Source organism: Rhinolophus hipposideros, assembly GCF_964194185.1.
Source record: "Rhinolophus hipposideros genome assembly, chromosome: 16".
NCBI lineage: Eukaryota > Metazoa > Chordata > Mammalia > Chiroptera > Rhinolophidae > Rhinolophus > Rhinolophus hipposideros.
This window is the reverse complement of record NC_138062.1, coordinates 22,626,703-22,642,176: the sequence shown is the minus strand read 5'-3', so window position 1 is coordinate 22,642,176 and position 15,474 is coordinate 22,626,703. Positions and strand designations below refer to the sequence as shown.

General features: G+C 34.1%; 1 protein-coding gene across 3 annotated transcripts in view; it reads left to right on the top strand.

Annotated features, from left to right (window-relative positions):
* The window catches only part of LRBA (LPS responsive beige-like anchor protein), a 570,825-nt gene that overhangs the window by 192,837 nt on the left and 362,514 nt on the right, over window positions 1-15,474 (top strand). For all 3 annotated transcript variants that reach the window (XM_081075612.1, XM_081075611.1, XM_081075613.1), the window contains exon 36: window positions 13,504-13,612. In XM_081075612.1, the coding sequence (XP_080931738.1) occupies window positions 13,504-13,612 (109 nt within the window). The remainder of the gene's footprint in view (window positions 1-13,503; window positions 13,613-15,474) is intronic.

Here is a 15,474-nt window from a genome sequence, read left to right as displayed (position 1 = left end):
CATTTGCCTTTGGTGGATTTTCAGAGCCCTGAAATGATTGTTATCGTTCAATTCTGTACTTGTTTTTCTGGGAGATTATTTGTTGACTTCTTCTTCTTCTGTTTTTTTTTTTTTTTTACCATAGCTAGAAGATCCATCACCAGATCTTTTCATGTCTGGTTCATTTTCATTTAAGTCCCAGTTCAGGTGTCACCTCCTCAGAGAAGATACCAAGTTACTCTTCATTTCTTACTTTTTTTCCCCTCTCTTATTCCATGTTTATCTTTATTGTCTATCTCCTCTTGTAAAGTGAATGTTTATGTTCTATAAGGGCAGTCTCCCTGTGTCTTGTTTATAGTTATATCCCTGGCTTCAAGAGAAGTGCCCTGCGAATTCAGTAAATATTTATATTTAATAAGATATTTTCTCTGTAAGAATATTGTATTTATAGTTTTGATTTCAATTATTGTTTTTTTGTTTTATTTTTAATGTAACCAACATTCTTTCTTAAACATAAATTCATTTTATACAGATAATCTTGATAGTAGTCAGGTGATATTTCTTTGAAGATTTTTATCAAGAGAGAAGAAAATACATTTACATATAACAAATATTTTACGTTAAAAAAATTACTATATTTTGTGAAGAAGTGAATTATGTTATTTTCAAATATCCTTATCCAGAATAGCTGATTCTTACTATTTCTTATTGGGGAAACAATTATTTGAATAATTTGTTTTTACATCATCTGTGATCATAGGTTTTATAATACCCCTTTTCTGAATTCTTCCCTTGCTTCTCTTAACTCTGTTTGGATTGGTTAATCTTCTGTGGTTAGACACTGTTTTCTTTACTTCAGTCCTTAGCCTATAGAAAGTACTTAGCTTTTGTCTCTTAAGTAAACGGAAGAAATAAGCAGTGGTGGAAAGAAAATGAACTTCCATTAGTGAAATAGTAGAGGTAGTATCTGAAATTTCCATTATCTCTTTATTTAGAGGGTAGTATATATTTTAAAGGAACAATTATTTTTTTAAATGAGTGGATTTGGCTTTCTTTTTATAAATATCCAATACATTGAGGTTAAATGAGTTTACCTAGCTGTGGATGTATTTGTGAAGTAGTTTGCAGTGTTCGGCTACTAGATTTGATAATCCCGGGGGCCATAAGAATAAGTAATAAGCGTTTTTCTTTTCACTGCAGAGAGTAACCTGTTTGGTTTTCTTATTATGTAAGTCTGACCTGCCTTGACCTCATTCATAGAGTAACTGCTATAAATTTGGTCCTTGATTAATGTTTTATTAGTGTAAATAACATGAAGACCTTTACAGAATGAGACTACAGCATAAGGTTTATCAGACTTGATGGCTATCATTAGCAAATCAATTACTTAGGTCAAAGATAAGTAATTGTTGTTTGGTACAAATGTTTCTGTTAACTTACCTGTTTAATTGATAAGAGACTTTCTCTGTAAATACATTGTTTTGATACTTTTGAGTTCAATTATTGATATTTTTCATGTACACATTCCATTTTAAACAAATTGATTTATAACAATAAAATAATCAGTAATCACTGACACAATCAAGTAATATTTCTTTGACAGTTTTTTACCAAGACAGAAGAAAATACATATAAATGTAATAAAAAAATTTAAGTTAAAATTAAATTTCTACATTTTATGAGCAAGAACATTGTTATTCCTGAATCATAATTTTGTTGTATTTTATATTAAATGATTATCATCACTATTATCTCAAGTTAGTTTGTAAACATGCAACGATTGATCTGAAAGAGTTGATTCTTTCCGAAAGGCGCAAGTTTCTTTAAACACTTTTAAATTCTTTACAGAATATCAGTGCCTTCTCTTGGAATGTTCTGTTATGCAGTGGCACCACATTAATGGGAAATAGGAAAGTCAGTTATCACCATTGCCTTTAATGAAATCTGAGGATTCATTGTTACACTAAATTCAAATGTAGAGTCACATTATCATGCATATTGGGCTTCAGTTACTTTAGTTGTGTATCTAATTTTTTTTATATTAATTGGTTATCCTTCACTTTAAAAATGTATTTAGTTAATAAATGAATTAAACTAATTCCAATAGAACTGTTGCTTACATTTTTAAATTAAATTCTTTGTCATTGAATCTTAAAAGTCTTTTCTCATTTGGATAAAGGAGTTGTTTAGATTTCATATTTTGCCTTTCTTCTTGTTTCTATGGTTCTCACTGGTTTTGTTGATATTTGTTCTAAAAACTTTAGTTTCTCAATATGGGTATTAATTTTGCCAGCAGAAATAGATTCAGCAGCTAGGTAGCTTCCTGTCTTCCTGCCAGCCTACCTACCATCTATTCAACAAATATTTTTTAGAGCATTATAAGCTCCTGATGTTGTTCAAGGCAGCTACTCAGTGAGCTTTACTAAGTGTAATAACTTCACTTGTTTGACTTGTGTTAGAAGGAATGATGCATTGGATAAATATTAATCATCCTGTATATTTTACATGTTTAGGTGGTCCTGTTTTTCTTTTGCTTTGCAATTCTGAAAAATTGGTGCAAATTCTCTATAAATAAAAATTTTATGGTTTAAAATGTCAAGGAATCCTATGGAGTTTACTGTTTTCGTGTTTTGTGGTTGTTTATTTTTTCTCATTTATATTTTAAAGTGAAAAACATACACAATTTCATTGGCTCATCAAAGTTTTAAAATTTTTGATGGTAAAAATCAGAAAAGTAGTAGACTGTGAAACAAAGTTTAAGATACAATATTTGTTAAAACTTTTAAGATACAAATTCTCATCTTGAGTTTTATATATTGTTAATTACATAAATAATTATAAATTGCCCTATAATTATAGTATTCGGTTTAGCTTGCTAGGATTTTACTCTTAAATCTGCTACATTATGGCCCTTTTCTTTTTCCTCTCCTTGAAAAGTACAGAAAGGGCAGATTATCCCACATACCGTTGGGCACATTGCTTTAATTATCCTCTGGGGATACTCGGTATCTGCTTATTACAGCAATAATTCAGACTTGTATCCGAATATGTAAATGGCCCTCATAAAAGACATAATGTTTCTAGTACTAATACACTTGTCTGTCTCTTCAAAATTCAACTGCTTAGATTGCACTTTTGCTTTTTGAGCATTCATTTAGTAGCTCCAGCATTTCCCTTCACTCTAAGTATCATAGATTTCTAATAAATGTCTATGGAACAGGTGAGTAGAAGGATAAATGGAAGGGAAAGTGAAGACGGAGAAGGAGGGAGAGAGGGAAAAAGAGCAAAATATTTTACTTTATTCTGAGCCCCTTATCCATTATCTGGATTATATTTTGGTAAAAGACAAAGGTATTTGTCTCACTTAAGTAAATGGTGTGGCTAGGATATAGTCCTAATCTGAACCAACCGAAGACACAGTCTGAATTGCAGTAGAGTATATCTCTTGGAAACTGAACTGTTTCTTAAAGTCATGTGCTTTCTGGTTAAATTTTTAAGAATTATATGTGTAGTAAGATATTTCTCGAAAAACTTTAATTAAATATTATAACAATTGTTTGTATATGATCTAATTTTGGGGGTAGAGTAAGACATCATTGATTCAAAGGTTTTTCTGAGAGATTTTCATCTCTCGTTACTCTTAACCCTGAATTGAACTGATAATGAAGTGTGTGTGCTTTGTTTAAAAAGAGGTGTGTGCTATTCTTTCCTCTTAAAGATTAGACAAATTAGTGTTTAGTACTTTGTGAAAGTTTAATAGCTTATCAAAGAGGATGAGAATTTACTCTCTTTAATTAGGATAAACATACTTTTCTTATTTCTTTATTTGTTCGGGTTTAAAACAGTCGTAGGGTCAAATTACTTTTCGCTGTTAATTGTCTAACTTGATCTCAGTTTTTTTATGGTTGCTTTTTAGGCTTGTTTTGTTCTGATTGATGTAAAAAAAAAATGGTGCTACATTTAAATTGTGTTCTAGGCTTTAGTGCATTAAGTGTTTAGCAGTGCAGGATTTGTTGTTTAGCCTTTCTCAGCAAGGCCAAAGTATATAACTTTTGGAAAAAGGGGATGTGGATTCAGGATGCCTCTGCAATACGCTTGTGTTTGTATAGAAGTGTGATAGCCTTACACATTTTTAAAAACTGCAACAGTTTATACAGAAATGGAATCATTTGCTATAGTAAATGAAAATGAGTATAGAAAAAAGCGAGGCAAATGAGGGATGAGAGAAAAAGTAAGAAAGCTGAAGTTTGAGAATCGTTAAATGACAATAAAATGAAGACAGAGCCAATTCACTTCATTCAGAAACTATTTTCGTATACCAGCAGTGCTGGTTCGTGTTTTGGGCTTTGGGGATTCAGCAGTGGACAGGATATAATTCTCCCCCTTGTACAGTTTATTTTAATTGTCAGTGATGGACAATGAAGAAATAAAAACGTTTATGTTATGTCAGAAGGTGATAAACACTAAAAGGAAGTTGAAACAAGGAGAGAAGAGAGTAGGTGCAATGTGGGGCAGATGATGTTGCAGTGTAAATGACGTGGTCAGCTGGGATCTAAAAGGCTGAGTTCCGATGAAATGATAAGCAAATGCTGGAGTAAGCAGAGTCGTTTCCCTCAATGTTGCTTTTCTAAATAAAACTTCTCACTGTTCATTTATATACACATTCTTGAGGATAAATTTTTCTATAGTCCTTAGAATTTCTTTCATCTAGAACAGGGGTGTCCAAACTTTTTTCAGCGTTTTTCACCAAGGGCCATATATGGTAAAATACACAAACAGCCAGGCCACTCACTCGAGGTGAAGTACGTATTGCATTACTTGGTTTATTTAAGTGAACTAAATATATTTTTGGAATTTGCTGCGGGCCAATAAAAAGTTTACTCCGTGCCGCAGTTGGCCCGCGGGCCGCTAATCTAGAACATGCCAACTTGCTCTTCTTTCATTCTAGCCTCACTACGACCATGAATTATTGTTTTAAACTACTCAGCTAGGGGTTCTTGTACAAAATAAGTTTGGAAGACTGGTTGATGTCAGGCTGTGACCTTTATGTTAAATTTGAAATTTATATTAAATTACTGAGCTCTTACATTTTTAGGAAGAAATAACTTCCTAGATTATATGCTATTTCCATTCCGATTGTGGAAAAGTATATGAATACATTGTAGCTCCCTGATAAAGGATATTGGCTTCCAGAAGAAGTGGGTATGGCCTGGGCTAGTTCTAAACTGAGAAAGATCTAGATTGGTTTTAAATATGTATGCGGAAGGCCAATGCATTTTGAAAGGTTATTTTAAAAAACAAGAAGGCTTTAAAAAGCCTTCTTTCTAAGGCTTCAAGCTTGTGTATTCTATGATATGGCATCCCTTTGTATTTCTTAAAGTTGTTACAGAGAGCTTTATCTTAGAAAGGAGTAGAAAGATACCAGTTTAAGGATTTTTGTGATACTGAATTATTGAATATGCCATGTACGTGTTGGCGGTGGGAAGGGGAGAGATGTAAACAACAAGGCAGTTACATGGAGAGTTAGGTAACAATTCTGCAGTGTAAGAATAAATACTATATTAATAAGGAGATATAGTCTGAGAGGTGAGATTTTAGTTGTTGTCATATTATTGAAGGAAGACTTCGGAAATAATTTTTTCCTCTCAGATTTGGTCTGTGACTATTCTCTGTAGTTAATTCTAAAGCAATTACATGTATGTTAGAAGGATTGCCAATTCAGGAGCATTGCTTTCATATTCTAAGTTGTTAGGGTACGGAAAAGTGGTAACTTTCCTTTCCCATCAGTGGTGAAGATGTTTAGTAGAGAAAATCTGACAGTTGCTGCTAATGGGGGTCATAGAAAGCCCAGGAAGCATAGCAGTGATATTGGAAAACTCTTGGTGAAAATGTGTGTATGTGCTTACCCAAGGTCTAGGCTAGTATAATCAGATGTGGACAATGGGCTGTAATGTAGTTATGGGAGATGGTTGTCATCATTACTGTTATTTATTGAGCCTCTGGCGTGAATCTTTTCTAGTTGGTCACTTGATAGGGCTGTTTGTTTCCTAAGGCTGACACAAGCATTTTTTTCTCTCCTTGCACTGTAGGTATAAATTATACATAGTTTTTTTTCTTTATATTAAAATATGTGAATCATTTTGTGCTCTGTATTTAGAGATATAACCTGCAATAGCGAAACCTAATATTTTGAGACTGCTGATTATAATTAAAACTTTAATTTATCTCTAATTCTGTGTTGGAAAGAACAGTTTGTACAACTATTAGATAAATTACAGTTGCTAAATACTGTATAATTTGTATATATGCATATATATATATAATTAGATCCTTTAAAAAGCAAAAAGAAAATATTAATTTAGGTATCTGATTTCATTTTTATATTTTTCATAATGAAGGAAAATTCATATTTGTGTGTCTTAAAATAAACGGGAGAGGGGATGTGTAGCCAAGGCCTTCTGAAATACTAGATTTAAAAAGCATTTTGTAAATTATTAAGAAAAATGTATTTGCTTTTTTCTTCTTTGGAAGTAATATTGATTATATATGCACCCTAATCAAATGTTATAATATTCTTTTAAATAAGTACGATTAGACAGCAATATTTTGTATTCAGTACAAATGTTTCAAACTTAAATTTCTGTTACAGTTATGTCTGACCTAGAGTTTTGCTTTCAATTACTTAGATAAATTTACGTACTTGAGACTATTTCCTCTAAAGCATTGTCACAAGCGATCCATTTATCAAATAACGATTGAGTCCAGCCTACCTGAACAGTACCTCTTAGGTGCTATGGTTGATTAAAAAAGAAGAGTAAGTAAAAGATGTCTTTACTTAATCAGCTGTGGTCCGATAGGGAGAATAGAGGATATGTATAGCAATTGAGTAGAATTTTTATGATACTGTGTAAGCAAGTATAATATATGGTGTATACACAATAAGCATTGGGTAAAGATTGACATAAAATAGGGTCTTTGTAGGATAATATTCCATAGAGGGAAAGAAGATCAGGAGCCTAAGGAAATGAAGATTTTTGGATGTAAAGAAAGAACAAAACAAAAAAATAGATTGGGAGGTGGTTTTGACACTCATTTTCTGTCATTCATTTAGTACCTGTTGATTTACTGTATTTATGTGCCAGGCACTCTTGAGTCTGAAAATGTACCTGTGAATAAGACTCTACTGTCATGAAGGAGAGGACAAATAAGAAACAAATTAATGAACAAATAAGAATTCAGAGAGTAATACACGTTTGGAAGAAAACAGCAGGGTGATGTTAAGAGAGTGAAGAGGGGAAAGCTTACAGGGAGGCCAAGATAGTGTTTAGAGATTTGTGAAGAGGAGAGAAGTAGCAACCAGTTTGAGATGGGTTGCAACATCTTAAGGTGAGGAACTAGCAAGAACAAAGGTGTAGAGGGGGATTGATGCTAGTGTATTACTGAAACAAATGAAGAGCCAGAATGGCTGGAGCCAAATGAACAAGGGAGAGAGTGAGGTTGGTAATGTCAGAAGTATTCGAGTTTCAGATCATAGGGCCTTGTATGCTGAGGTAAGAAATGTGGATTTAATCTTCTTCAGTAAGACGACATTGCTGTTTTAAGCAGAGGAGTGGGGGGATATGACTTAGGGATTTTGTTTTGTTTTGTTTTTTGGTGATTGTGACATATAACTACGTGTTTGTTTTTTTTAATTTTAATTTATTCATTAACTGGTAAAATACACATAACGTAAACTGCACCACCTTAACCGTTCTAAATGAAAACTTCAGTGACATTAAGTAAGTGCATTCACATTGTTTTGCAACCATCATCACCATCCATCTCCAGAACTCATTTCATCTTGCAAAACAGAAACTCTAGCCGTGAAATAATTACCGATTTCTCCCTTTACACCCCTACCTACCCCTAGCAATCACCATTATACATTCTATCTATGAAGTTGACTATTTCAGCTACTTCATATTAGTGGAATCATACAGTATTTGTCTTTTGGTGTCTGGCTTTTTTCACTTAGCATAATTTCTTCAAGTTTCATCCATGTGTCAAAATTTCCTTCCTTTTAAAGACAGTAGTATTTTATTATATGTATATATCACATTTCATTTATCTACTTATCCATTGATGAACACTGGTTTGCTTTTACCTTTGATTATCATGAGTAATTATTGTACTGCTTGTCCCGACTTTCTGTGCTTTTTTTTTTTTTGCTATATACCCAGAAATGGAATTGCTGGTATGATCTTTATATTATCCATATAAAATATGGATCATATTTTAATTTTCTGAGGAACTGCTGTACTGCTTAATGGCTGCTCAATTTTACTTTCCCACCCACAGTGCACAAGGGTTTCAATTGCTCCATATTCTTGCCAACACAAATTTTATGTTTTTTGTTTTGATTTTCAGCAGTAGCCACCCTAATGGGTATGTGGCATATCTCCTTGTTTTGATTTGTATTTCCTTAATGATTAGTGATTTTGAGCACCTTTTTTTGTGTGCTTATTAGCCATTTATATATCTTCTTTGGAGACATATCAGTACTTTGCTCAGTTTTGAATCAGGTTCTACGAGTTTTATAATTATAGGTATTACATTTCGATCTTTAATCCACTTGAGTTGATTTTGTACATGGTGTAAGGTAGCTTCATTCTTTTGCATGTGGATATCCACCATGACTTACGTTTTTTAGAAGAATGAATTGTGATAGGGTCATTGTATGGTGCAGATGAATCAGTGCAGATACTACTGAAATATTCAGGCAAGAGATGAACATGGCTTAGGCGGATGTGACAGCTGTGGTCATGGAGATATACGGACAGATATGTGATATATTAAGAGCTAAAGCAGTCGAACTTGTTTTCCTGAATTGCATTTGGAAGTGAAGGAAAAATAAGTCAAGGCTTAATCATAGGGTTAATTTAAGTAGATTTAATGGCTATGTATAGACATGGGAAAAAATGAGATGGGGTGGGGAAGAGGTTTTATTGAGAGTGGATAGGTAGAATCAAGAGTTCTGTTGGGAAATGTTAAATTTGAAATTTCCATTGGGGATCCAAGTGAAAATTTTAGTTGGACTGTTGACTTTGTAAGTTGAAAATACAGGAAACCAAGAGTATGATTAGAGATAGAGGAATCAGCAGTAACAGGTGAGAATTAAAGGTCATGGGATGGATTATATAATTTAAATAAAGATAAGGGCACAGAACTTAGTTCTGGGATGCCTCAATGTTTAGACCTAATGCAGAAAAGAAGGCGGTAGGAAAGGAGACAGTGAAGCAGCAGCTACTCAGTAGGAGGAAAACCAGGGAAGTGCTATTTCATGTTGAAGATAAGAGAAGAAAAAGAAATGTTTTAAGAACTGTAAGGTATTTATTGCAATTACCCTAATATTTGCATATAGTCCTAGTTTCTTATGTTTGATTATAATGGATAGTTTTATGCATCTTTGTATTCTTCACATATAGTAGTCTAAAATACTTGGCATAAGTGAGCATTATGATTTTATTTTCCTTAAAAGTACTGCTGGGCCCCCAGCAACGATCAGGCAGTGTTCTGTGGTCTGTGGATACAAGGATACACGATATATGGTTGGTACAATCGGGAGTGGAAGACAAGATATGGAAATACATAATTGAGATTGTGTCATACAGAACCATCCAATGCAATAAGTACCACACAAAAGGCACATGCCCCTTTGTGTAGGGGATTCGTTCTTTGGAGGAAAACAGATGGATCAGAAAAGGTTTTATTTAGTTGACTTTTGAAATGCGCTTTGAAAGATCGGCAGGATGGAATTAGAGGTGAGGTCATTCCTGGCTGAGACACTAGTAGGAACAGATGCAAAGCAGTGCGAAAGTACAGCAGTCGTCAGAGTACAAAGGGGTAACAAACATGAGACTGGTTCCTAAGCCATGTGAAGTTGTTAATGCTCTTTTGTAGATCGTGGCAAGGCAGTTAACATTTTTTTGAAGTTTCCAGTAAGATTTTCATTTTAGAAAAATGGCCCCGTGAAGCATCGGCTAGAATAATAAGACTAAGAGAAAGAAGTTTGGGTGGAGGCTATTGTAGGAATTGAAGCTCTGATGTTGAATGCCTGAGGGGTATTTGAGGATATTATAGAGACAAACAGTTTTTAGAGTTATTACAGAGGTAGGACGGACTGTACTTAGTTATTGATTGTCAAAGCAGGAAGAGTCAAGTGTAACTAATATTTCTAGCCTCAGTAACTGGATAAATAGCAGTGATGTTAGTGGTCAGGGTAGAGAAGGAAAGGGTGAATGACCTCTGACTAGGGAAAAGTTTGCTAAATTATGGTGCGTGCCATGCACAGAAATCCTCTGATTATAATGGGGCACCATTAAATAAAATAAACAGATTTATATAGTATGACTCCTTTAACATTAAAAAAATATTTCACACAAAAGCACATACATATGTATACACACATATAAATAATTCCTATGTGTGTATGTATATGTACAAGATACCATATACACATGTTTTTATGTTTAGAAAAATGTAAGGATGGGAACATAAACTTATTGGTGGTGGCTTATTCTGAGAAATGGATGGGGGTTGGGAGCTTTCAATTGTTGCTTCATTGTTCAAGTGTTGCAAGATTTTTTAATTTTTATTTTTTTAAAAAAATATATTACTTTTATACTCAAGCACCAAAAAGAGAGAGAGAGAGAATAAAACATCAAGACAGAATATTATCTGTCTGTCTATCGATCCATCAATCTATGTAGTAAATGTCCATCTTGAAAAGTAAATGGCAGGAAGGGATGTTTTGATCCTCTTCAAAATATAACACACTTTTTTCCCCACTTCATAACTTTTTTCATAGTGTTTGCAGTGACCTTTCCTCTCCTTGTTGCTTTTGCCCTCTATTCAAGCTCCATCTTTATGCTCTCTATTGGTGCTTTTTTCATCTTGAGAACTCACAGTGATCTTTGCCTGTGATGAACTGATAGCACATGTATTCTTACCTTGTAGTAGTACTTTGTGCTTTATCTAGTGCTGCATAATAAATTGCCACAACTTTTACAGCTGAAAACAACATACACTTACTATCTTAAAATTTCTGTGTCAGGTGTCTGGGCACAGCTCAACTGGATCCTCTACTTGGAGATTTCACAAGTGTGCAGTGAGTCGTTGGCCAAGCTCTGCTCCTCTCTGGAGCGTGGAGTCCTCTTGTAGTCTCCTGTGGTTGTGGGCAGAATTCAGTCCTTTCTTTCACTCGTAGGACTGAGGTCCTCATTCTCTTGCTGGCTTTCCCTAGGGTTTGATCTCAGCTCCTAGAGGCTGCCCCTTGTCACAAGGCTCTCTCACGACATGGCAGCTTGCCTTTTCAAAGCTGGCAGAAGAACCTCTCCAGTCTGCTAAGGCAGAACCTTACACAGGTAACATCACAGGAGTGAGTGTCTCATCACCTTTGCTGTGTAGTCACCTAATTAGGGAATGACTGTCCTGTTGTCTTTTCTATATTCCATGTCCTAGATGCGAGCCCCAGATTCTGGCCTGGTTAAACTCAATGGGATGGGCTCATACAAGACCTTTACTTATTGGAGGTCATCTTAGAGTCCTCCACAGCATTTATATTACAGAGTTTAAAGCTGGAAAGGACCTTATAGTATTCTTTTTCTCCTCAACTAAAATGTAAGGAAAGCTCATTTCTAGTGCTTAGTCTCTTCTTTTCACAATAGTAGCTGTTGAATAGGTAGTCAGAAGGCAGAGGGAACTGTGGAGGAAAATGTTAAAAGGTCAGAGTAAGCACTCAGAAGACTTATTCAGTTCTAATGTGGATGAAATGATTAAGGTTTGAGTTTTAGGACATTGACTGTGAAATGGAGAGCATAAATTAAATCTGGAAATATTACAGAGGAAATACTGACAGTATTTGCTGATTGATTAGGAGTCTGGAGGAAGGTGGTAGAGAAGAGGGAGGAGACTAGAATAACTTTGAGGTTGCTTGTTTAGGGACTGGGAAAATGCTGTGCCGTTGACTAATCAATTCAATTAACGTTTGAGTGCTGTAAGGCAATATATTGATGTTAAATTCACGATGTGGTTTTTAGTCTCTAGAGATAAACTAAGAAGCACAAACCAGTATTTCACGTCTGCACTCATGAAAACCCTTGCCTTCTCTAGCTGTGGAATCATAGGAAGTTATTCATTAGCAGTTTTAAAATTGCACTAGGGATTGTTTTGATCTGTAATGCCTGAATGTGTAATATGTAATAGCATTTGAAAAAATACCCTAATGATGTTATCCAAAAATCATTGGTAAGACATTGCACTAACTTCTAAAGTGGCTAGGAGATAGGAAAGTTGGGAATCTGAGAATCTCTTCGCACAGTGTTCTGTTTTGTTATTTTGTTCTGGTTTGGTTCTACTGTGTCAGAGAACACATTCAGTATGATTTCCTTTGAAATCTATTACAAAAATTTATCCTACCCCTCATTTTGCCCATTTGTTCCATGTTTACCTGATAAGACTTTATTTTTCACTTAGTGGAAGTAGTGTTATATATATGTCAATTAGATCGTTTGTAATCATATTGTTAAAAAATATTCTACAGGATTATATTTTCTACACCTAGTTATAAACCATATTCTTTGGTACATACAAATACAGAATCTCAAAATTCTTAATATCTTTGTTCCATTTATCTAATCTTTTGATGTCCTTAAATCTTTAGCTCTAATTTTGCTTCTTAAAGCCATTTTTTTCTTATATTATAATGTACAGGTACAGTAGTCCTACTTTATCCATGGTTGCACTTTCCATGGTTCCAGTCACCTAGGGCCAACAGTGGTCTGAAAATAATAAAAGAAAAATTCCAGAAATAATTAATTTACAAGTTTTAAATTGGTGTCATTCTGAGTAGTGTCATGAAATCTAGCACTGTCCTGCTTTATCCTGCCCTTCGTGAATCCTCCCTTTGTCCAATGTAATGTAAACCAAAGCTTGTCACAAGTTCAGTGCCAACAGGAGTCCTTCTGTAAGTCTGGGTAATAATCTACTAGGACCCCGTCCACCTTGACAGGTTATAAAATTCAATTTTTGTATCCCTAGCTCTGTAAAACTGATCACAACTCTGTTCAGCTTCTATGTTTCCACCTGTGTATAGCAAATGTTTCAATGGGAAAAGTCATGCCAAATGCCTTCCATGGACTGTCTTCTCTGGGATCTTGGCTCCTTATAGCTCAGCTGCCTTGGAAACTCTGCAATATCTTCAAAAAGATTACAACATAAATTTAACCAAGCATTTTCAGTTCCTTTTTTTTTGGGTAGCTAGTTTGATAAAAGGTAATATGCTGTTGCCAGAAGGAAAACTTTTCACTGTTTTATTCTTCAGTTATTTAGTATGACCTAATGGTACTTCATTGGGTATGATGTCAGAAGAGGAGTCAACATTCTCTCCTGATCAAACGACAAAATATACCACCTTTGCACAGTAAATACCACATAATGTTGTGTGTGCATACATAAATTTATTTGACAGTATTCATCTTTTTATAGGTTGCTTAGCCAAACAATGAAGGATCATCTAGTAAGAGTAGCAAATGAAGCTGAATTTATCCTGAGCAGGCAGCGAGCAGAAGATATTCACAGACATGCGGAATTTGAGGTATGTTAAACTTATGCTTGGAGTGGGGAAATTACAACTTTTGATGGGAATCACTGGAAACTGCCTATGTAAAATGAAAGTATTGTATGTATCATACAAAAATTAAAACTTCATTTGTGAGAGAATCACTGGGGATTTGGGGAAGATAGTAGAAGTCCCTGTAGCCCTGTGTTCTCAGCTTCATTTCGTCTATCAGTTATTCGCATCAGCTTCAGTGTTTGGCTGACCTGTTCTTAACCATGTAAGTTGGGTCTTGGCTCTGTTAGTTTTCAATAAAATAAATTAGTGAAGGACTTTTGCCCTCTCTGGGCAAGACAGAGCTAGTTAACCAGAAATGAAAACCCCTATGGTACAGATTAGATGTTCTAGGTTTCTAGAGTGAAGCTGAATACAGAGGCATGAAGTTTCTTTACCTTTGTGGTTTGAGAACATGCTAATCTTTCTAAGAGAGGAAATGAGTGAGCATTTAGTTTTCTCCTTGATTCTTCAATGGGGACCAAGTGACAGACCCATCCTGGGACCACTGATTATTTCAGCAGTTGCTCCTGAACATGTGTAACAATCGTAAATTCATAGAGAAAACTAATGGTATTTTTAGCTATCTATATCAGTTAGAAAAGTTCACACCTAAGGTGACTTAGAAAATTTGACGAGAACACTTGTTAAGAATTGGAAAAAAATAAACACCATCTGAATTCTTTCTATCATGGTAAGAGCAGGTAATTCAAATGTTGCTGATATTTTTCTGGTACATTTAAAAGCAGATGAAAACCGCTCTAGGGCATTTTATATAACCATCGTAACATAAAAGAGGTCCTGGAAAAATACAATACTAAAGGACCAATTTAATTTAAGACTGTGGGTATAAAATTCAAACTAAAACTTTAACCAATATACTCCCAACAATATAATGAATTATATACCATGACCACTTAGAAGTTATTCATGGAATTCAAAGGTGGTTTAAGATTAAGATATCTACCTCCTAAGTAAATTATGTCAATAAATCAAAATGGAAAAATGTGAAGATATCAATAAATGGTAGAAAAAAAGCATGTGATATGTTTTAGCTGCCAGTTTTATTTTCTCAAACTTTTAGAAAAAAATGTATATAGGAAAAGAATCTGAATATGATAGACTGTTTACTAAACATCATTTTAAATGGCTCAAGAAATTTCTCTTAAAAGCTGGAAAAAAGTAATGTCTACAATTACCATTATTTAACTATTTTGTTTTTATATCCTTGTAACTTCAAGATACAGTTAATACAAATGCTAGAGAAGAAGAAATAAAACTTTCAGATTGTTAATGCTGTGATTTAGGAAAATCTAAGAGATTCTTAAACATTTTCCTACCACAATTAATAGGGACTTTGGTAAGATTCTAGGATACAAAATAATATAGAAAAATTTATAGCTTTTCTTTTGACTAGCAAGCAGCAGCTAGCTAAGAATATTAATTAGAAATATAGCCTGTTTATAGTTAAGGCAAGATTAATATTTGGGATCAAATTCTATAAGAAATGCACTATGTGGAACAAAATTATAAAATCTCATTAATACAAAACAAAATATAAGCTGGAAAGTCATTCCATGCTGAGAGAGAGAGAGAGAGAGAGAGAGAGAGAGAGAGAGAGAGAGAGAGAGAGATTGAGAATATGAATGAATCAGTCTTTCCTTTTGAAATAATTAGATACGTATAGGAAATTTGTAAGTGTAATACAAGAACTCCTGTTCACCATTTACTAGATTCTGTGATTGTTTTACATTTACTTCTGTCCTTTATTTTTTCATTTTTCTGACTGTGAAAATAAGTTGAAGTCATAACATGCTTTTATCTCTAATTACTTCAGTGAGACTTTT